At 40.1% G+C, this 24,488-nt stretch overlaps 1 protein-coding gene and 1 long non-coding RNA gene across 2 annotated transcripts; both read left to right on the plus strand.

The window, feature by feature from the left end:
- The first annotated feature begins 2,475 nt into the window (after positions 1–2,475).
- Positions 2,476–19,653, plus strand: klhl24a (kelch-like family member 24a). The gene is made up of 8 exons (XM_020595822.1): positions 2,476–2,743; positions 4,162–4,280; positions 4,377–5,221; positions 8,538–8,722; positions 12,715–12,833; positions 17,923–18,111; positions 19,070–19,258; positions 19,375–19,653. Exons 2-8 carry the CDS (start codon positions 4,206–4,208, stop codon positions 19,573–19,575), a joined length of 1,803 nt encoding a protein of 600 aa, XP_020451478.1. The 5' UTR covers positions 2,476–2,743; positions 4,162–4,205; the 3' UTR covers positions 19,576–19,653.
- Positions 19,654–19,665: 12 nt separating this feature from the next.
- Positions 19,666–22,643, plus strand: LOC109957705 (uncharacterized). The gene is made up of 2 exons (XR_002274580.1): positions 19,666–20,300; positions 20,518–22,643. It is a non-coding gene; the product is annotated as an uncharacterized LOC109957705 (long non-coding RNA).
- The last annotated feature ends 1,845 nt before the right edge of the window (positions 22,644–24,488 follow it).

Raw genomic sequence — 24,488 nt, forward strand, 5'->3', positions numbered from 1 at the left:
ATTTGTTTAGCACTTTTCAAAACAAAAGTTACAATGTTCTTCACAGTAAAAGATGAATAAGATAAACTGATTCATACTCAGATAATACAAAAATCATTTTAACTATGAAATATGGCTAGTTTTTGAAAAAGCATTTGAACACTCATGCTCAATAAGGACCTATGCTTTTTTCATTTAAATTAATGAAATTAAAGCTGCTGTTTCAGTGTGTTTGGATATGTTTAAATATTTTGACAGGCATCTGCACATTTACTAAAAACCTGCCTTCTCTGCTCAGATTAGTCAAACCACAGTGGAACATGTTTCACTGCTCAGACATTATTATACTGACACTGTTTTATGGTTATTATTATTTATATTAGAATTTGTATGTTATTTGTACCTCATTTGCTTGTGGCCTACACTGTGTAATTTGTGTGTAATTATAGAGCATAAATTCCCCCTCATGTTGTTAAACCTCTAAATTCTCAGAAACAATACTGAGGACCTACCACATGTCCATGTATTGTATCATATGGTGATGTCATAGTGATCGATCATCCCTGACAACTGTGGTCTTTGCTCTTGTGTGTATTTTGTTTGTATAAAGCACGTCATGTTCTTCAGTCATAATTTTTTTTTTTCCTGTCTGGGATTGACGTCTCTGTTACTGCTGTGTTTGTCAAAATCAATAATTGACTTGGCAAATTAAGGCATTAAAGGAGAGGAGGAAGTGCACTTTACCTCATGTAGGAAAATGCAGTGGATAGTGATGAGTCAGACATCCTGGCTGCATTTGTGCCACCTGTATCTGGTTCAACAACTCAACAGCAGAGGGACTCATTTGTCTGTCCACTGCCTTGCTCCAATCCCTCTGCTCACTGTCAACCATTCTACAATTGCAGTAGGATACAATACACACACACACACACACACACACAGGGTTGACAAAAAACCACAACTGCCATTTTTGTATCAGTTTCCATGGCACTGAAACTATACAGCTCTAACACTACATATATATTTCACATCTATACATTGTTTTTGCTCTTCAGGGTGAGGGATGCCTTGCTAATATTTCTTTTTGTCTTCTCTGATGACAGTTTTGTTCTGGTGAACTCATACAGCAGGTGCCTGAAGGCCAAAACAACCTTCCTTTCACATTCTTGACCTCTGCCTAATCCTTCAGTTCCTTTATGTCCAGCACTGAGCTGCTGATGTGTTGTCCAGTGCCTCAGTTTGTGGGCAAGTTTTGTTCTCTATATGAGCATCCAAGCTTTGTATCTCTCCCGTCTCCCTCTCTCTTGTCTCTGTTTTCTGCTTCCTGTCTGTGCTGGACCATCAGATGCCCTGGGACATATTCCCTGGATGTTTTTCCAGGTGTTTTGGATCTGGATCTTTATTCTTTAGGTGTCCCAGACTTGCCCTTGTATTTCACTCTCTCCTTTGTGTTCATGAAGTATGAAGAGTGTGCTTGGATTTTACTGTAATTCCAGGTTTTCTTACATAAATAAATTCGACATGACATGGATGTTCAACTTTTTGTGTATTATTGATCGTGGTGATGGAGCTCACTAAACCTGTATGACTGGGATAGAGACCTTTGACTGTGAGTGATCTTGCTCCACATCTGTGGCGTGAAGATGTAATAGCCATCCCAAAATCTACACAGAGACAGTACTGCTTGGTTCTTATGATCTTTACTTAGGTCAGGATGATATATAGATTTGCAAAAACAATATATAAATATGAATGTGTATACTGTAGAAGTGTGTGGGCTGTCATAATGTGGAAAGGGTACACTTCTCCCAAGTGCTGGTAACACGTGGTTCAGAACGCTGTAAACTGGGTAAGTGATAACATACAGCAGTGTGGACACTATCACGGAAATCGGTTGGGAATAGCAATAATAATACTTTTGCAACGGAGTAGGGAAATTGTGATATCCTTTGTTCAAACTAAGCTCCTCCTTCCTCGTCTGAAAAACAGAGTGTCTTGCGTTTCATACTGCTTTCACGTGCCCATAAAATCACATTATTGTTATCGCCTTTTTGGTTACACAATGCTTTTTATGTTTTCATAATCGTATGTATATATATATATATATATATATATATATAGCCTAACATTTATATCTATATATATATATATATATATATATAGCCTAACTACTATGTCGACCTAAACACAAATACACGCTTTATACAAATCTTTAGCTGAATTTAATGGCATTTTCCTAGCATGTTCCGTTAATACTACCTTACTAATTGTCATACGTGTTCATACAAGTAAAACTATAAAACTGATATTGTTTTGAATGTATTGCTTAACTGCAGTTACGTCTTAGTCAAGTTTTTTTCCATTGAGAGTTGGGTTTGTTTGCAAACAAAGGACAGCCACGTGGAGAACGCAAGGCTCGTGGGAAATGTAGTTTCTTATTTCGCAAAAAATAATCGATAACGCTGTCAATTGAACTCCATTGCCCATGATGCACAGTGGACTAGATTTTTTTTAGGCCGACAACTATATATAGCTTCTGTGTTTACAGTTAGTGTTAGAACTCTTTGTTTATGTCTTCAAGTGGAATTCAACATGTTCTATCTGTTTAACAGTTGACTTTATTTCTCATAACTGATGGCGGGCAGATATTGTCAGACATACCAATAAATCTCGTCAGCATATAGATTTTTTTTCTCCACACTTTTTTTTATTTTATCCACTTTGTAACTGAAGAGGAAACTTCATCTTGAGACTTCCTCATAAGGTAACAACGTTTGTCTGAAACAAAGACTGTTGTTAATGTTTATGCTCTTTGAATATGTAGTTATTTCCTGCTCTTGAGTTTGTCGCAATAGTGAATAAAACAACGGATTAGCCACTTTACTTAGCATGTTGTCAAGGGTTAGCGGCACGTTTCCTTTGTCTAATACACCGGGCAGATAGTTTTTCTGCCTGTTTATTTACATGGTTATATTGTAAATATATTTACTTGCATATCTGTAGTTAATATTTTAATAATTACATAGACTACAACATATTTCACACCTAAATATCTTTCAAAATAATACTTATTATTTGTCATAAGCCTCTATCAATTCTCAATTTTGCGTGGTTCCACCTGGAAAACGCCAAACAATAATACAATTAACGGATTCCACAATAAAATCGGTTTTATTTCATTTTATGTTATTTGTTTTATGGGGTTCTTCATCGGTAGGTATTAGTCACAAAGTAAATCTTATATGCGTCAGACATCCCTGGTTAAACCTGTCCTCTACTCTCTACGACTTCTAGGAGGTGATGTTGCTTGCAAATAACACACGTAAATAGGCTGAGTCTGCCTAGGCTGAGCCAAAGGTAAAAATAACCTGAGATAATTAAGTTAACTCACAGGAGGAAAGGCCAGATATACTGCAAGCTTTAATGGAGACAATGTGGCTATAGATAAAAGATTTTAATCTTTTGTATCTTCAAGAACTTTGGAACAGGATGTCCAAAATAAATACACAGGCTTTGTGGATGTGAACAAAGCATAATTCATGAGAAATCTTGGTTGATTGACACAAGTACATATTTTAAAAGAGGTAAATGACATAAGACCACAGGTTTAACTAAAACAGAAATGATGAAACAAGATTATCAGAAGCTCTGACTTTGTTATTCAAACAATGATAAGTAGTGTTTGGTAGCATCTCTGCTCCCTCTGTCTTTCAACCTGGCTGACATGTATGGGTTGGTCTTCCAACCACTGCTCAGTCTCTCTTCTGCTAGTGTCTCTTTGTCATCTTTTGTCTCATGCAATCTGTTGTGCTGCAGGGCACAACTGTTACGCAGCAATGATGGGGTAGAGCAGGTGTCATGGAGCCATGTGTGCAGCTCAGATTTCATTCTTTGAAACTACTTTTCTTAAACTGTGATGTAAGGGATTTTAATAGTACGCCACAGACTTGAGAAAATTGTTTGAGGTACTTGTGTTTTTTCTAACTTCTATGAACATGCTTTGTTTTCATGTAAAGAATGTTCTCGGTTTGTGCTAGTGTGATCCAGTTTGGTTTCTATTTATGTCCGTTTCTGTATTACCCTACCACATCTAATAGGATGCTGTGCTAACATTATATAGTAATATTTGATGGAAACAGTTATTTTTGTAATAACAATGTACTACCTGCCCTCCATCCCCAGGTTATCTTAAAGTTTAGAGAAGGTCTACATTGAAGGTGGCAGCCATGGTGTTGATTCTGGGCAGAAGGATGAACAGGGAGGACCCCGGGATCAGAGACTCACCAGCTGTTAAACGCAAGGTGCTGTTAAAGAAACATTTTATATGATTTCTATCTTGCAGTTTTGGTCTCAACTTACTGAAGTCACAAATTTCATATATGTTTTTGATCCCTAAGGTGTTTGAGGTTGACTCCAAAACTTTGGCTGTTCAGGATGTCTTGGACTTTTGTTCTGGCTCGTCCCACTCAGAGGGCATCCTGCAGGTGTTCAATGAGTTTCGCGACTGCCGCCTCTTCACCGATGTGGTCATCAGTGTGCAGGGCCGCGAGTTCCCGTGTCATCGTGCCGTGCTCTCAGCTTGCTCTTCCTACTTCAGAGCTATGTTTTGCAATGATCACCGTGAGAGCCGTGAGATGCTTGTCGAGATCAATGGCATACTGGCTGAGGCGATGGACTCCTTCCTCACCTATGTTTACACTGGCCGCGCCAAAATCACCACTGAGAATGTCCAATTCCTCTTTGAAACCTCCAACCTCTTCCAGATAACCACACTGCGTGATGCCTGTGCAAAGTTCCTGGAGGACCAGCTGGACCCATGCAACTGCCTGGGTATCCAGCAGTTTGCAGATGCACATGCCCTGAAGCAGCTAGCCAGCCGCTGCAACAGTTACGCCCTGGCCAACTTCTCAGAGGTGTCTCAACATGAGGAGTTCCTCGACCTACGCAGAGAAGAGCTGGAAGAATACATTGCCAGTGATGAGCTGTCCATTGGGAAGGAGGAGGTGGTCTTTGAGGCAGTGATGCGATGGGTGTACCACAGTGTGGAGCACAGGAGGCCCATGCTGAAGGCACTGCTGCACCATGTGCGCCTGCCCCTTCTGCACCCCAACTACTTTGTCCAGACAGTGGAGGGAGACCAGCTCATCCAGAATGCCCCAGAGTGCTACCAGCTTCTCCATGAGGCCAGGCGCTATCACGTGCTTGGTAATGAAATGATGTCACCCAGAACTCGTCCACGCAGGTAACTAAAATGTTGACTTACAAGGAATGAGGAAGATGAAGAATAGCCTAGAATTTATTTACGAAAGGAAAGCAGCATTAGTTCATCAATCAGTGTATGCTGTCACAATATTTTTGGCCTGAGGAAGTAGTATGACTTGTTAGTCTAGGTACATGCTTACAGAACATGTTGTGCTGCAGTCACATGAATAATGGATCATTTATCTCCCTTTTGTCTCTAATTATTTTCCAGTAAAAAAGAAAAAATCTTTAGTTTGACCTTATCTAACAGCTGTTTCATCATATCGGGCTGAAACACTGACATAAAACATTGAGATAAGAAAACATGTCTTTTTTAAGCAGTTAGTCTTTTGTCCCACACTGGCTAGCTAGAGGTTACAACTTCTGCATGAACTCTGTGCTCCTGGCAGTGTTATGGTTATGTGTGTGTGTGTGTGTGTGTGTGTGTGTGTGTGAGCGAGAGAGAGACAAAGAGACAAGGAGTGTTTATGTGCTGAACAGACAAGTGTGTCATTGACCAAGCTGTGTTTTGTTGTCCTATTTTGTAATGGAAATGATAATGAAGGAGGCTGGGCATGTCCATACACAGACCGGTTTGCTGGAAAGAAAAAAATAATCTGATGCAAGAAACAGCAGTCATGAAATGTTGAGACTTGTTATAGTACCAGCAGTGTTAACTCACCTTGCTGATGTGTTTGAGTGTCCCCACCTGTTCTTTATATACCTATTTCGAAATAGTCTTTTATTAACGGTGTTTGTTTTTTTTGTATTTGGTTTGATAAAGGTTGATGTTGACTGAAACCTTATGAATGAGATACAAAACAGACCATATGGTAGCTCGCTGTACGTCAAACAACAATGCAGCTGCCTTTGTGTGTTAGATCTGCTGTAAGGGCTAAAGTGGGAACAGTGCCAGTTGTCACTTATTAATGGCAGCCTGACATGCTATTCAGGTTTATTCTGCCTGTATGCAGGCAGATCTGTTCAGATCAGAAAGCCAGTCAGGCAGTTAGTCCCACATATTGTCAACTTTGTTTGCCTTGAGGGACATATCTTTTCCTGCTCAAAACAGATGCGTGATTCTCTCTTTTCTGTGTCTACACTGGGGCCTCTTTTCTCTTGGGAAGCCTATAGAATCTAATTAACCACATGCACACACACTTAAAGCTATATTGTTCCTGGGCTAGACTGTCTCATACTGTGAATGTATACAAGTAGGTAAAATAATTAGAGATGCATCTATCGGCGGAGAATGGAAATGGCCGGTTTTCAGCATGATCCGCCTTCACCACTCTGAGATTTACAATTTTATGCTGATCAGATTTAGAGACACGACAGTCCACGTTGCACACGCACAGACCAAAAGCATAGTGTGTGCCATGCGTAGCATCTCACTTGCATCTCGAGCTAGACTCGCGCTGGTGTTCACTTGCACATTGGAAGCCCTGGTGTCCCAAAAAGTGCACAGAGGAGCCTAAAGAAACACATTGGAGAAGGGGAAGCTACATCTCCAACAGATAGTACACAATGAGAGAATTACTGGCTACACATGAAATGCATCTGTGTACAGTGCATCCAACCTGCGGTAAAATGCCAAATACAAACTACACACACTTAAAGAACTGTGTGCTCAGTAGGACGGATGTAGCAAACATTCTTCTGTTTTCTCTTCACCTGTTGCACCTGTTTATATAACAGTTTGTGACCAGGATGTGAGGGGTCTTCAGAAATCTTCTCTGCCCTCCTCTTGACCCATGACGTGTACAGGTCTTTTAAGGAGGTCAGGTTGGCACAGATGATTCTTTCTGCAGTTTGAACTGTCCTTTGGAGTCTGTTCCTGTCATGTTTGGTTGCTGAGTCAAACCAGACAGTGATGGAAGTGCAGAGAACAAACTTAGTATATCCTCTGCTGTGGAGCCCCAAAACTTGAAGGTCTCCACTGCTGATGACAGTGCTGCTGAATATGGTGTTGGGTAGAGTATGGGGGCTCTTCCTGAAGTCCATTTTCATCTCCACAGTTTTGAGTGTGTTCAGCTCCAGGTTGTTTCGGCTACACCACAGGTTCAACCTCCTGTCTGTATGCAGACTTGTCGCCATCTTGGATGAGACCAATGACCTTTGCCATCTTTGAACTTCAGGAGTTTAACAGAGGGGTTGTCTGAGGTGTAGTCATTGGTGTAGAGGGAAAAGAGCGGCAGGGAGAGCACACATCCCTGGAGGGGTGCTTGTGCCGACTGATCCGGTCCTGGATGTGGTTTTTCCAGTTTCACCTGCTGCCTCCTATCTGCCACAAAGCTGGTGACCCACTGACAGGTATGGGCAAGCATAGTGAGCTGGGTGAGTTTGGAGTGCAGGATGTCTGGGATGATGATGTTGAATGCTGAGCTGAAGACCACAAAGAGGACCTGTGCACAGGTCTCTTGGGAGTTGAGGGGTTGCAGAATATAATGCAATTCTCTGTTGACTGCATCATCCACTGACCAGTTTGCCCAGAAGGCAAACTGCAGGGGGTCTAGCAGTGGGCCTGAGATGTCCTTCAGATGGATCAACACCGGATTCTCAAAGGACTTCATGACAGACTTTCAGACAGGAGGGAGTCTCACTGTCTGGGTGTGGTGCCTTCCTGATATTTTGTCTCTGAAAGAGACCACGCACATCCTCTTCACAGATTGTCAGGGGTGGGGGGCTAGAGGAGGGGAGGTAGTTGTAGGGGGGACCGTTATGCGGTCGACTTTGTGGCGCTTGGAGCCTGGCAGCTGAGCTGCGCTGTCCGAGATGGACTCCACGAGCCGGGTCTCAGTGAAGCACAGAACAACAGAACGTGTGAAGTCAGAGTTAGTATGGTTAACGAGAAGCAGTTCATCCATTTTGTTGGCTAGAGAGCGGAGATTCATTAGGTTAATAGATGGGCTCCTCGCTGTCATAACTTAACCAGTACACCAACTTGCTCTCCCTGCATGCATCTTCTCTAGGTCTCATAGAGAGCTGCTGTTTCTCTGACTAAAATGTCTGCACATTTTTCATTTGTAACAACAGGAGAAAGTGTTCGGAGCGAGCTGTTTGATGTTTAAGAGCTCTTCTTTAGTAAAGGTGGATTGCAGAAAACCCAGCAGAAACAGCAAAAACACAAAAGAGAGCACACAACTGAGGCACCATCTTGAACCAGATGCCATGTCTGCTAATTCCTGTGACGAGCCGTTTAATTTGAATGTTCTTGTGTTTGCTTTATAATAGCTTCTTCTATGTTGTTATTCCCCCTCCATCTCTAAATTTTCCATCTCTCCTTCTGTCTGACCTTCCCCCATTCTTCTGTACAGGTCCACTGGCTACTCTGAGGTGATTGTTGTGGTGGGTGGCTGTGAGAGAATGGGTGGTTTCAATTTGCCCTACACTGAATGCTATGATCCAGTCACAGGAGAGTGGAAACCACTGGCTAAACTGCCAGAGTTCACCAAGTCAGAGTATGCTGTCTGCGCCCTTCGCAATGACATTCTGGTGTCAGGTAAGACCCCCCTATATTTGTTACAAAAATTCAATAGCATGGTTCTATCAAGGCCTGAAATGAGCACAAGCCAAACTGCAATGTACAGGTGTCTATTAACTCTGACAGCTAATGTTGTCAAGTTACAAATGATTTGACAAATGATGAATCTGATTCCAAAATGTGCTTAAACACCTTTCCTTCCTCGTTGCCTTTTGATTTTCCCTCTTTAGAAACCGATCAATGACCTACAGTTTTTGATTTTTCAGGAAAACAATTTTGGCTATTGGAAATTCAAAATGGCTAGTAAGTTAGAATCTGTTTGTCATATCATGAGTAGTGGTCCAAAAGTCAGTTTCAAGCTTTGGTAATATACCTTCTTCTTCTGAGTCAGTATGTTCTTGGTTATTGCAAAGTCCAGATTCTTTTAATTAGTGTAAGATTGTGTCACACATAAAAACAAAAATTCTCTAGTACAATCTTGAGGGACATGGTGAGTGTGTGTTTGTGCTTAACTCCATCTAATCTCCCAGTGGAGTGGCAGGAAAGGCCATGGTGGCAGTTTGCCCTGTGTTGTTTGTACAGCCTCTGACTGTTTGAGTGAAAGGAAAATATGAGATCAGCATCTGGATGCACTCTCCAGGCTCTGTGCTGAGAGAGAGGTTCATGGCTCTCTTGTTTCTTTCCTTTTCATATTGGCCAGTTAACAGTCATCACCTTATCCATTATTTCAGCAGCTTTCTAGGATCATCTTTATACAGAACTCTAACAAACCCTTTCAATTTGACACTGCTGCAATAGAATGCCATACATTTGAAATAAACCTATGACTGAAAAATTATAGCTCTCATGGCCTCCTGGAAAGGTTGCTGCATTTTTGGAACCTTAGTGTGGGCCAAGTTTGATGTAAGTCTCCTTTGTCAAAAAAAGATCTAGATTAAATATATTAGTATTACATCATCCAGCATTTGGAGTCAGAGTAAAGGGCAGCTGCCAAAGTCAAACATGGATTATAAATGTGATGTGTACAAGATGCAGTTCTGTATTGCTGCAGGACTGATGGCTTCTAGGTCAAAGGTTTTGTTCTTCTTCTTTTTTTGTGAAATCATTTCCAAGAAAATAGATCGAGACAAGTTCAAATGTGCTTGGTACCACAGCTGATGCTCAGACATGCTTTAAATGAGCTGAAAAGCACTTCTAGACAAAACCAGCTGATGAAAGATATAGACAAGAAGAGAAAAAGTGAAAGAGAAGATATTAAGGAAAAAAAGAGTGTTTTTTCCTTCAAGAGTGTGTTCATGGTTTTCTTTATACTCTCACTGTGCCAAGTCCTCACGTGCGTGCTATCGATCTGCCCTTAAGCACAGTCAAGCATACTCCTTCCCACATGTCTTTCTGTCTCACACACATACAGCACAGATGTATGCAAATTAAAAGTAAACCCTGAATAAATGAGCGCAGAAACAACAAATGCTAATACTTAGAAAGCATAGCCTAATTACTTTACACTGGAAGAAGTTGAGCTACATCAAAGCTAGGGAGAAATCTAGTTTGGCTATCTAAAGCTGCTTAGAAAGATTAGTTCAAACTACTTTGTGAAAAAATGATTGTGTTGATATATCTGATACAAAATCGTAATAATACTAATACACAACAGTCACATGATGGCAAAAAAAGCCACTCAATTGAGTTTGTTGCCTGAGAACTAAACCTGTCCTAAATAAAACTGTCCCATCTGGGGTTTTCACATGGATAAAAGTGCAAAGAATGTTTTATTTTTGTTGTGAACTGAAACTGCCCGTGCCAATCCTGAAAAGCCACTCACATGCAGCATGGTACAAATAAAAATAAAAATAATTCCTTTCCTTTTACATCCTAAAACAGTTTGTAGTTTCAGTAGTACACAAAAAATGGCTAAATAGTTATTGAGCTACTTGAATCATTATGCAAATATGAATGTAGTTGAACCTCCAGCAAGCTACTGCAAAATATAGTTAAAATGCTAGTTTAATTACATGTAGTTAATCCCTCCAATAGAGTCCAGAGACTTGTAGAATCAATGCAAAGGAGCACTGAAACTGTTCTGGTGGCATGTGGTGGCCCGACACCTTCCTGAGAGACTTTATATTGGATTTTACTTTGTCACCCATCTGGACATATATGCACTAGCATGTTATGATTTTCATTGTCCTATTTTCACTGATACATTTAATCCCATTTTTTCAGCTTGGTTTTCTTATCTGGCAGTCTCTTGTGTACATCCCCACACATGCCTCCATTCTATCTGTCTGCCCCTGTCTTCACACTGGTAAATATTTTGGGTTTCCAGTTTCTAATGCAGCTGCAGCTATCTGTAGTCTTAAAGGGGATCCATGCTTTACCCATACCCCTGTGCAGACATGGATGAGGGGCGCGCGCACATTCCTACTCATACTGCGGATTGAGGGTCTGCCACCATCTGAGAGACTTGGTGGCATCAGTGCCACCATTATGACATGTTAGTCTGGAGGCCTGCAAAAACCTCAAGGGCAGCAGCTCTTTCATTGTTTTGCAGATTATCACGCAGACACATTTCTGCCACTCACTTCCTTCTCATCTCCTTTTGTTGGTCTGCTACACTAATTAAAAATGACTGATATTAACTACCTTATACTATCCATCAACACAAATCAAGAGGTCCTGTAAACATATATAGCTACTTAAATACTTATTTAGATGACTTTTCAAGGAGGTCTTTTTTTAAATTGTTTGGATGAAACACAAGACTACTATTTATACACATCTCTCTAGTCTTATTGTCATCCATCTTACAATATGGGAAGCTCCTGCTTTGTTTCCCTATACATGCACGAGAGGCCTAGACACCCTTGTTTACAGTGGCAGTTTTTCTTTATGCCCTTGTGATTGCTCCAGATTGCCATCCATACGTGTTCTGTACAACCAAAAACAGGAAACTGTGGACACTACCACCAACAAAATATAATAGATTGAGATTTTTTTTAATTTATTTAGGTTTTGGAGATTATTATGTATTAATATTTGGCATTAAACTGCTTTTCTCTAAAGGGCATAATGTTTTAAAGGAAGATTGTTTGAAGGCAGGACTGTTTATATCAATTTTCATAACATGTATTTCATTAAATGATATCACCATCATGTGATCAGTTTAAGTCCTGATGTGAAATAACAGAATGTGACCAATCTTTCTGTTTATCTGCTTGACTTTTGTTGCAATCCATCCTACAGATATGCTCTGATATATGCTTCTTCTGGACAGATTGTTGGATAAAAGCCATCAGATAACAGCTACTGGTTATTAAGAACTCTTTTAGTTTCTCAATGATTTTCTTTATCTTTACTGTTAGCAGTTTTTCCCAGTGAATGCAATCCATTGTCTGTTCTCCATGCAGCAAAGTTTGCTCATCCCACCACTGTATTTTTAAAAAACAGTTACATTTTTTGTAATGAATCAATACACAGATGTGTGTACATGTGCATTTGTTTGGTGGGAAGGGTGTAGTGGTGAAAATACCTTGGAGGCCTCCAGTCTCTAGTACAGCTCCTGTTAGCTGTGGTCTTAAATAAGATGTGGCTCAACAGGGGTTATTGAGAGAGAGAAAGGGCATGTCACGGTGCTCGTAACCTAGTTGGGGCACCGTTGTTTATCTCTACAAGTTCTTACAATGCATGTATACCCAGAGACAACAGATAACTTGGTCATGTTGTAGAAGTAGTTGTAGTTGTCTTTATACCCAGCTTAGTTCAAAGTCAGATAAGACTCTTACAACTTTGCTCCAGTTACTTTGACATAAACACACTATTCAAAGTTGGCTGTTCACCAGAGCAGCTTGGGCTTACTTGTTAATCTTCACATTTATATCAGGTCAACTGCATTAACAGACAATACTACTAATAATAATAAACTAAATTGCCTAGTACTAAATTGAGTTTTTGCCCATCTACTCAACAGCATTATTGAAAGAACCTGCCATTTTGCCTTTTGGTGATTTTAGGTGGTCGTATCAACAGCAGGGATGTGTGGATGTACAACTCACAGCTCAACCTGTGGATCAGAGTGGCTTCTCTTAACAAAGGCCGCTGGAGGCACAAGATGGGTGTCCTACTGGGCAAGGTAAGGAGGGGACCTCAAGACCCTAAACCAGATTTATGTAGATGCCTCTGATGTAGGAATTAATTTACTGTTCAGTGTCAGAGTTGACCCAATGATAGCACTGATGACTGATGCAACAGTAAAAAGCTGTGTCCTACTGTACATTATTGGGCCCTCTTGAATACCACCCAGTAATCATGGAAAGGTTTGCCTCATCTACCTATTGAAGAAGATTTTACAGAAATTTGAGTCAATGGTGCTTCAGAGGAATAGGATAACAATGCAGCCCATTATTGTTATTAACTTACCTGAACACCGAAGTGCATTCATTCATGGTAGGAAAATGCCAAGCACACTATTTGTTTAAAAAAAAGACTGGCACTCAAGGAAATTTGCATAAAGACTGCTTTGCTGGCTTTTTGCTGTCATAGTGTCTTACCTGCAGGGTTGAAAGAATTCATTCTTAAACATAAAGTTTGTGCATACTAAGTGATGATTGACTAAGTGTTTAGTCTTAGACATGGGTGACTCATCAGTGGCAGGTAGGAGGCAGCACTAAGGGCTTCCAGTCATATTTGACAACAGTCTGCTTTCTGCTTATTACTGTCTTTGTTTATGAGGCCGCCTTGTGACAAGGAGTGATGTATTGTTTTTGTGTGCGATGGATTTGTTTTTGTTGCCCAGAGTTTGGAAATGACCTCAGCTACATGGAACTGCACAGCTGATTACACCCAATACATTTGGTATACGTGAAAAAGAATCACTTTTAGTTATTGCTTTTTATTTAACTTCTATTAAGCCTGTAAACTCATAATGGGTTTGCATGTACGGTATATGCATAATTCAGCACACTTGAATACATAGTAAAATACTGCTCAAGTTCCTATGGAATGCTGCAGTCTATTTACAAGAAAATGAACTCTACCATTAATAGTGCTTAAACTACAGTAAATAGCCAGAACTGCCTTCATTGCATTGCACATACATTTACGGCATTTGTGATTGTAAAGACCAACGTAATGCAAAACAAATATAGACCACTATAAGACAATGGCATGTGCACCTCACGGGAAGCATCTGAGCTGTAAATATCTTGCATGAGTGTTGAATAAAGAAGAACAGCCAATGATTGTCTTGGCTGACGCAGGCGGAAGATAAAAAGATGACATGGACACAAGTACAAGTATTGTTGAAAGTCTTTGGGCTAAAACAGTGCTTTATTTACTTTGCCAGAAAGGGCATGAATCAGGAGGGGTTATTGTCATCTGCAGCTATTGTGCAAACATACTGTACTTTTGTTTTTTTGGGAGGCTGCGTGAGGCTAATCTGTATCGGATTTTCTGTGAGTTCCAAAAAAAGGCAAAATGTTTAGTTGCCTTGCCAAAGAAACAACAAAAACATATGCGTGCATTCAAACTACCCAGAGATCTTCCACAACAATGAGGTAATCAGCTGTATGACTACACTGTGGCTGTAAAAGTCAGTAATTATCTCCTAAATGAGTCACGTATCAAGGTATGGTGAAAACAAGTTGGACTCATAAGGCTGCCACTCAACTTTACTATAGGACATTAAGGAAAACCCAGTTTAAACTTACCGATCTGTAGCTCCCCCTCATCCAAAAATTATTTGATGCTAAAATAAGATAGTATAGTCAAAGTTTTGGTTCAGTTGTGGCATTAATATGCATTTTTGTGCTTAAGTTCAAAGCCTAGAACTTGGGAGTTACACAGTTGTATCAGTCCTCCAATCTCAAAACCTCACAGTTTCTGTCCCTTTAGGATGGTCTTTGTGCTGTCGCTTTCCCTCTGAATTCAGTTTCCCCTCCTGCTGACTGTAGACCCAGTTATTTCCTCATTCAGTCTGTAATTTCCCCTTTTGGTGAGCAGCACTGGTGCTCCAGTAGCAGGTATGGAAAAGAAAGGTTGAGTGTTGTAAACAAGCTTGTATAATGAGAACATGTGCATATTCATGCTATCATGCAAAGACCTCAAATCTGACTTCCACCAAGTCTGTATTTACTCATTTACTCCTAGTTGTAACCTTAAGTTTGAATTTCTAAAACTGGTTCTCAAAAAGATACAGGTACAAGAACGCACACACACACACGCACACACACACACACACACACAGCTCGGTGTCTTGCATTCTATGATGCCCTGTTGGACTGGTCTTTTTTCCAGTGTATTAGCAAAAATAGGTCACCATTTGTTTTCCTCACCCTGTTTAGGTTGCACTTGGTGACAGCTGCTCTTGTCTCTCATAATGTTTCTCTCTCTCCCTCTCTTTCTCTTTGTCTCTGTCAGTGCCTCTCTCTCACGCTCCATTTTTTTGTCATTCTCTCCCTGAAACCTCTGTCTCCGTATTTGTGTCATGATCACTACTTCTCGCTTCTCTGCATATCGAATAAACTATTAATCATTGAGCCATTGTTAATTTTTAAACATAGTCATGAAAAACCCTGTGAATGTGCTTGTTGGAGCTTGTAAGTGTGCCCACAGAGAGTCATGAATCATGTTTGGCTCAATGTAGTGTTTATGTGATACCTCAAGCCAGCATTGAATATGTGCTATGATCATTGAGCTAGTGTGAAATATACCTATACTGAGACCGATCCAGTACCTTCCAGTCCTCACTGCCTGACCCTACCATCGTTTCTGGTTATTCTCAGTAGAGAGCTAAAGGGGTAGTTCACCCAAAATATGAAAAAGCCTGTTTTCTTATTTAACCTTTGTGACCCCCTGACTTTGGGTAATCAACAGACTTTTCTGCATAGTTTCCATTGGGACTTTTTTTTGGTAGAAAGTAGTTTCTGAGAAACATAGTCACAACATGGTCTGTGGATTATCCAAAATAGTCAGGATATTGATTCTGGACATACACTTTGCAATTAATGTTTTTCATTTCATGCTTTTAGCACCAAAACAAAAACTCTGTTCATGCCTGTTTTATTGTGAAGCAGGAAAATATATCTAAACCTGTATGGCAAATAAAACCTGTATGGCTTGAAATGACTTGGGACAAGTGGGAAATAGTGGGCGAACAAATCCTTTAAGGGCAGTTTATAAAAAAACTTTTAAAAAACATTTTCACACTACATTTGGTTAACTTTGTCACTTAATCTCTTTTATTTGTGGCAACAAACAACCCACATCTAACATTTGTTATCAGCTCTAACAACAAGAATATTGAAGGTAGGGTTGGCGATCCTGGAAAAACCAGCAAGAGGAAGCTTGATTTTGAAAGTAGACAACCAAAGAAATCCCACCCTGGCCTGTAACAGTGGTCTCTGTTTGCGAACAAAAGCTGCTGTGGGTACTTTTCTCTGCCATAGCTCGCTAGCTTTAGCTATCAAAACAGAGGAGTAACACATCTGCCTGCCTGGCCCTGTGGGAGATTCTTGGCTCGTGCAAGGACAGGGTGCATGCAAGTAGGAAGCATGTTGACAGGCAGGCCATCCAGTGGTTTTGCTCATGCTGAGTCAAATTTTTGGTCAGCCCTCTTTCAGCCCTGCTCCTGTCAGAGATGACGGATTTGTTTCTTTATGTTGTCAATTAATATAATGTATTCTTTGTCATCGGGATGAAGAGAGAAGATATGTAACAAAAAAATGCTTCTGAAAAGAATCGCCAACCCTACCTTTTTAAAATAAACAGTTTTAAATCACCAAAAGTCTTGGTCTGTGAATTAGTGTGGCAGCAGCCTTCTACCAAATGCTGGTAAAAGTAGTGTGTTATCATTTAATACAGACATACACACACAGCACTAGTTTGGAATCCTTACCTGTGACGTTCAAGAAACGGTCAATAATTTATTGCTGTTTTGTTTCTTTCTCTGAAGCAGCTTTTCAGTTGAAAAAGGCGGTAGTGCTGTCAGTTAGGCCAGGTGTTGAGAATGCAAATATGCATGTGCTCTATACACTTCTGTCTCTTTGTTCCCCCTTTTCTCTCAGTCTTTCTTTGTCTCTGTTTCCCTCTCTTTTCTCTACTTCCCTCACACTCTCTCTCCCTCCTCTGCTCTTGTTTATACTTCAGATTTTCTGGAGAGACACGAACAGCCTGAAGGTTTTCTGTTGCATAAGACCTGCCTGTTGTGTTATGTTCATAACCAGTAATGCTACTCTTGACATGTGATCTCCTTCTAGAAAATGTTAGAGGACACAGAACTGTACCATAAATCTCTACGTTTTACCTGCTTTTTGTTTTACTCCTTTTCTCTTGGTTATATTTTTTCATTCCTAATGCCCATTGTTTACAGCTTTTTTCTCATATTGCCATTCTTTATGCTCCCAATGGGTAGTATGTGTAACCACAATGCACTTCATAACATGCATGTCACAGTTTTCAAGCTTGTGAGTCTTCAGTCTCCCGTAAGGTTTATTTTTGTTTATTGTTAATGATTCCAATTAGATGATTTGTAAAATGTAGGTTAGTTTAGTTGGTGACTCTAAGTTGCCCATAGGTTTGAAAGGTTGTCAGTCTTTATGTGTCGTCCCTGTGATAGTTTTGTATCCTGCCCAGGGTCCACGCCTCTTGAGTATTTTGCCCCCTGCAGCATTCAAGCTTAAGCAGGTATAGTTTATCAGTGACAACTACTCATGACAGTACAGTTTCAGAACCTGTTCAAGACCCAATTTGAAGCTGGAATCTTAAAATAAGTTCTAAGTTAGTTATAAGCCATAAGAATAAGTTATGGGCGCCACTGCAGTAGGTGACACAATTCCCAAGGCATGTCAACACAAAACAGCAACTCAAGGTATTGTTACATTGTTACTGACGGTTGCACAGAGTTAGAAGTAATGTTGAAGTTCAACGTACACAAATGCACTAGTGTTTGCAGGGTTCTAGGGCATTTTTTACAGATGTAAAAGCAATGAGGACATGAATAATGGTGCAGTGGTTACTGCACCTGATGGACTAGTTTTCTAAATACTGATGTGGACACTATTGTTCATACTAAGGAACTCATGTGCTTGAATACAAACATCTTTTTTATAGTGAACGTTTATTGCAGTGTACATAAACAGTGTAAGTGGAAAGGTCGCAGATGTTTCAAGGGGGCAATTATATATCTTTCTCTAATTCCAATACGTTTGTGTGTCTGACCTCAGGTTTATGCTGTTGGTGGTTATGATGGCCAGAGCCGCCTGAGCAGTGTGGAGTGTTATGACTCCTTCTCTAACCGCTGGACAGAAGTGGCTCCAATGAAAGAAGCTGTCAGCTCCCCAGCCATGGCCAGCTGTGCTGGCAAGCTCTTTGTCATAGGAGGAGGGCCTGATGACGACACTTGTTCAGACAAGGTGGGAAAGAGATGTTTGCTCCTGTAACCATACACATAAGCACATAGTTATGTCAGGTTTTTGTCTTAGATAACCTGTTGTCAATAATTATACTTTAAGGATACAAGGGACCAACAAAGCCCATTTTCCAAGTAGACCAGCGAGTAGGTTTACTGAGTAGTAACTTGACTTGTTAGTGTCGAGAGGTACTGTAAGTCTCCCCTGCTTGCTCCTGGCACCACATTTACACATCTTGGTTTTTGTACCCTTATTTGTTAATAAAGACTTTCTTAACCTCAGCCTAGTCTGGGTCTGCATTTTGGGTCCTAGTGTCGTTGAGAACTGTGACAGGCAGTTATCTGATTCAGTAACTGTCATATCCTCATCAGTCCGGTCGATCATGATTAAGCCTGTTTTCCTGTATTAATTATATTTTGATTATTATCTCTGTGCCCAATTTTAAATTGCACTGTATTTCAGGTTTAATGAGTGAGTTACTGATAGAAACACATTTACTCAATGAGATGACAGTGGCATTTGACAATTTCATGATGGAAAAAGGGAATGGTTCAATAAGAAGGATAAAGCACCTTTTTAAAGAAAGACTTCCTGTGAAAGGTAACACAACATGATTAAGATTTTTATTATTAAATCTTAAGTAACAGCAATGTTAAGGAATTTAAGTATGAGATAATGCCATCTGTCACACTAAAATGAAGATCTCTGAATAACCCCAGAGGTCAAAAAATGGCAGGCTGCCCTGGAATAGTTTCATGTGTTTGACTGACAGCAGTGTAAGTAAATGGGGAGTATGGCATTTGAACTCTGTCAGCCCAAAGAACAGTCAGTAAAACCACAGACTCATCTACATACTTAACTTTTTTGTATTTAACAGCCACATTATATACAGCATTTTAAGTAGTTTTTTTTTTTTTACTGCAATAAAATACAACTAACCACATGAAACGGTCTGTCACAGGTTCAGTGCTATGATCCAGAGACAGACTCCTGGTTGCTACGGGCCAACATCCCCATCGCCAAGCGCTGTATCACAGCAGTGTCCCTCAACAACCTGATCTATGTATGTGGTGGCCTCACCAAGTCCATTTTCTGCTACGACCCTCTAGAGGACTACTGGATACATGTGACTCACACCTTTAACAAACTGGTAATAGATCAAATGCAGATTCTGAATTAACAGATTGTTTGACCTCAGCTGCAAGAGCACTGGGGTTGTATGTTCTGAAACTGCATCCTCTAATTCCTGGCTTACTCTCCCTGCAGGAGAGCTGTGGCATGTCAGTGTGCAACGGTAAGATCTTCATCCTTGGTGGCAGAGGGGAAAATGGTGAGGCTACAGACACCATCCTGTGTTACGACCCAGCAACAGGCATCATCACAGGAGTGGCAGCCATGCAGCGGCCGATCTCCTACCACGGATGTGTAACCATCCACCGGTACAATGACAAGTACCACAGGCACTGACCTTAAACAAATGTTCAGACAGACACACACTCTCACACGAGAGCACACACTAAAGAACTCTTTGAAAAGCTCTTTACTTTCATCACGGATGTGTAACCATCCACCGGTACAATGACAAGTACCACAGGCACTGACCTTAAACAAATGTTCAGACAGACACACACTCTCACACGAGAGCACACACTAAAGAACTCTTTGAATGTATCTTTACTTTCATCCGAATGCACAACACAAACACAATCACACACTTTTTTTGTAACAGGCACATTTAATCATTCAATCCACAGTACCGCTGAGCTAATTTATTTCCTCACAGCATCATGTAGCAATAGTCATTGTGGTGCTGTGAATCTTTCACTGTTTATCATAGTTATAGCCCTTCTGTGGAAATGCTTAGTGGTTGATATACTAATGACTTGTCTGTAACATGAGCTCAAGTCGAGTCAAGATCAACTGGGCAGATGTGTCTTGCATTAGTAGTGACTCCACAGTCTTGGGAAGTAATGAATCATATATGACAACACTAAAGAAACCTGATTATGATAATGGATAATTGGTGTTGCAGTGGTTAACACTGTTGCATCACACCAAGAACATGGGTTCAAACCTCATGGCCAACTGGGGACCTTCTGTACAGAGTTTCTGCATTCTCCCCATGTCTGTAGGGGTTTCCTCCAGGTATTCAAGCTTCCTCCCACAGTTGAAAGACATGCAGGTTACAGTAGGTTGATTAGTGACTCACCCTGCCCTGTAAGTGTGAATGTGAGTGTCGCCATGTGTCAGCCCTGTGTTAGACTGGGGATCTGTCCAGGGTGTACCCTGCCTCTCACACCGTGTCAGCTGGGATTGGCTCCAGGCCAGTGGGTGGGGATTTTCTATTCTTGAAGACAATAGAGTGCTGTATTAATGAGTCCTAAAACCCAGAACTGAGTGTTACAGTAGGTTGATTAGTGACTCTAAAATACCTGTAAGTGTGAATGTGAGTGTCGCCATGTGTCAGCCCTGTGTTAGACTGGGGATCTGTCCAGGGTGTACCCTGCCTCTCACACCGTGTCAGCTGGGATTGGCTCCAGGCCAGTGGGTGGGGATTTTCTATTCTTGAAGACAATAGAGTGCTGTATTAATGAGTCCTAAAACCCAGAACTGAGTCAGCATTTTTGCACTTCTGGTTCCCTTGCCCTAAAGTCAGTGGATTTTTTGAATGGGTTTTTTGGTTAGACACCTGAATTAAGGGCTGGTTAACACAAAGTCAGTATATTTTCACATTTTGTTCTGTGAAATAAAATATGTCAGTAAATACCCCACTCGTGATTTTTAATGCTTTTACATGCCTTAAAAAAGGTGGTTGCTAACAAGTGGCTAAATGATACCACAGAAGCTGTCTGGAATATTAAATGTATAAGGTGTAGTTCATTTATAGCCTAACAATAGCTTGTTACTTCTGATGATTGTATATTTGGGCTTCAGAAATCACAAACTGTTGTTTGTCACAAAGTTTATTTTCCACAATAATCCAAAAGCCTATGGAAAAATCCTGCTGGACTTTTGTCAAGGGAATCAGGGCGATACTACTGTAACTTCGGGGTTGGCCTACAAAAAACATCTTCCCTGCAGCACTCTATTTATCGGCAATAAATTGTTTGCTTACCTACGAAAAACTGCATATTTTATAGATTTCATACAGAAAAGGCTAACATTCCCCAAAACATTGAATCTTAATAATTGATCTCATTATGGTACTGATTTACAAACAGGTTATCAGTGCTACTTCCCAACACTGTGCTTTTATTACTGTGCCTTACCCTGAAATCTAGGTCACAGATGAGTTAATCTGATCACAGATGGTGCAGATGAACAAAAACAATGTCAAAAATGGAGAAGAATCAATACAGAACAAAAAGTGATCTGCCAGCAGCAGGAAAAAAAATTATTTATTGTTGACAGACAGATGCCAGGTCAAATTTCTAACCTTGACCCTGCTGCACTCCATGCAGGTAGTACATTCAGTACAGGACAGCCCAACACTGACAAAGGATATTTTTAGCCAGCTGCTCTCCCACACTATCAGTGGTCATAAACACAAGTTGCTGTTGCCCGTTGACCTAGAGCATGGGGAAGAGAAGAGATAAAGAGAGAATGCTGTACAAAGCTATTGGAACATGCACACTGTTAGTTGTTGTTAGCACACTTGTTTCCTTTTTCTCACATCCCTCCATTTATCACCTAGTTCCACTTCCCATATGCATTTCCCTTTTCCCTGAGCTGTGTCATGACCTCACATTTTCTGACCTACATCGGTCTCTTTTTAAGCTTTTTATTTACACCATTATTATTATTATCATTACATTTATACAGACTTTTTTCTTTTTTAAGTTATACTTGTTTTTTAATAATTGAATGTTTATTGTATTATATGTAGCTTCTGTGTGTTTCATATCAACTTTTAATGGGCATGTGGGTTGTTTTATAGATGCGAGAAGCCTTTGTAGATCAAACTCAAAGACTGCTCTGAATAAGTTGTGTGCGTGTTTGCTATATACTGTATGTATGTGACTTTTATGGCATGGTCTGGATGTGTTGGAGCCAAGGAGGTTTATCAAAGAGTTCTGGTGTAAGTATTGGATGACTGTTAATTTCTGTTAGCAGAACTCTTCACACTGATGCTGGCACTTCTCACCTGTACACTTACATGTAAAGATGTAACTCGGGGTAACCGTAGATACCTCCAGGTGTGTATGCATGTATGTGTGTTTACTGGTCAGATAAGGTGGCACATGTAACAGTGCTATACTCTGAATGACAAGGGTTTTGGCTGTCATGGTGTGGCTCATGGTCAGTAGAAGTCACCTTTTACTATAATTGGTTTTGATAGACTAGTGATATTGCTGTGAATATAACTGTGTTTTTTTTTATTTTTCTTTATTTAACCTCTATTTAAATGTATCTTTCTTGGTTGCATATTGTGTTTTTCTGTAATTGAGAGCCCCACTTGTGCACTTTGACAAAATCCTTTGAAATGTGGAATTATATGACAGTGATTTCTTTTTCATTTACTGTATCAGTAAATGTTCTTTGCTTTCATGTAATGTATGTAAGAGACATGAATGGCCCATCAGCTCTTCCTCAAGGCCACGTCCTGCCATTGCTTTGATAATTTAGCAAAAACAACAAAGATTGCTACAAGAGAAAATTGTCAAGAGAAAGGAAGAGTTTTAGCTTTCTATATTAAGGTGAAAAACAATATCTTGTTACTGTCAGTGTGTAACTTCATAATACACAGCATAAGAACACAAGAGACTGTGCTTCTCACTGTTACACTGACAAAAACAAGTAGGGTTATTTCGACTTAACCATACTCCAGATGTTTTCTTAGAAGGATGAGTTCAGTGTCAGGTTTTCAACAGCAGTGTGGGCAGTAAAGAAAACATCCCCAGGCCCCATACTTAGAGTAACTCAGGAGCATGGACAGAGCCAAGGGGTGTCACGACCACCGACCACCCTGAGAATCTGATTGGCCACGCCTGGTGCCACCCCTGCCAGAGTCAGTATGTGATGCTTGTTAGTATTAATGAATGCAGAATGAAAAACAATAACAACTTGTTGCCTTCAATACAACTAACATATTTCTGGTATTTACTGGTCATGCATGCAGCATAATATCTGCATTCATTTCTCTGAGTGTGTTGTTGTGGAGTACTTGACATGATTTGTCTAGGTGGGGAAGGAACCACTGTGTGGCACTGATGTCTCTGGCCCAGAGTAAATAAGGAGTGCAGCCAACATTAGCTAAAGAAAGCACTGCGAGTGTCTCATTTATACACAAAATAAGCAATTTGATTCTTAAAAATGCATGGTATATTATTTAATAGAACTAGGGGTGTAATTTACTTTTTACATGTATGTATTTCAAATGTGCCACCCCTTTCTGAGTCTGTGTCCCAGCCTGGCCACCCTGTCCAAAATTTTCTAGATCCACTCCTGCTCAGGAGGTCAATAAGAGGAGGCTCGGAGGCAAGAAAGTAATAAGGCAAAAGAGTAGGAGCTAGATAAATACAGAGAGAATTTGAGTGTGTGTCTGTGATTTCACTGAATATTAACTCAAAATGGGACACAAAAAGTCCTGTTTATTTGATTTTTATTATTTGCTACATAGAGGCTTTCATACAATGTTGTACTTTTGATAAGATTACTGATTGTTTTTGTGTCTTTTTTTCTTTTGCTTGTTGTGGTGAGTTGTGGGTTTGTGGTGCAGAGATATTTTGACTCCCACATGCCGGTGGCATGCCCTAAATTAAACTCCTGTTGATCTGAGCACTAAAAGCTGATTGATGGATTTTGATATGAATGCAGATGTAAGCCAAAATGGATTTGATTCAATCCCAAAGGTGAAGTTGTTGATGTATGTCAGTCAATAAATTGTGCTTGCATGCAAGATGGTGGCTTGAAACAGTTATTGGTAGAATGCTGCCTTATGTGCCTTTTTAATAAAATAATAAGGGGGGAGTTAAATTGGATCATTTTGATATAAACTTTTATAATTGTGTGTATGACGTGATATTTTAACACTACTTTCTCTGCAGATGGTCCTTTTCTAACTGCGCAAAAACTGTTTTTTTTTTTTTTTTTTTTATATAAACTGCAGTATGATGAAATGTATTGATTGACTGGTTTAAGAGAAACATCAATAAAGGTTTTCTTAGTGTACCAAAGCTTGTCCTGTCTCATCAGTGAAAAACATTCAAGAATGAAATGACCTCAAATATATATTTATAGATATTATGTTATCAGAGTTTAAAGGAAATAAAGTTTAAAATTTGCACATCCCCATTATACAGTATATACTTTTCAAGTTTTGACTCATCATGAAGGAAATGAGAAAACCGATGAAAAGCAGCTGCTGTAGTGAATGTAAT

Source organism: Monopterus albus, unplaced genomic scaffold (genome assembly GCF_001952655.1).
Source record: "Monopterus albus unplaced genomic scaffold, M_albus_1.0 scaffold28.1, whole genome shotgun sequence".
Taxonomy (NCBI): Eukaryota; Metazoa; Chordata; class Actinopteri; order Synbranchiformes; family Synbranchidae; genus Monopterus; species Monopterus albus.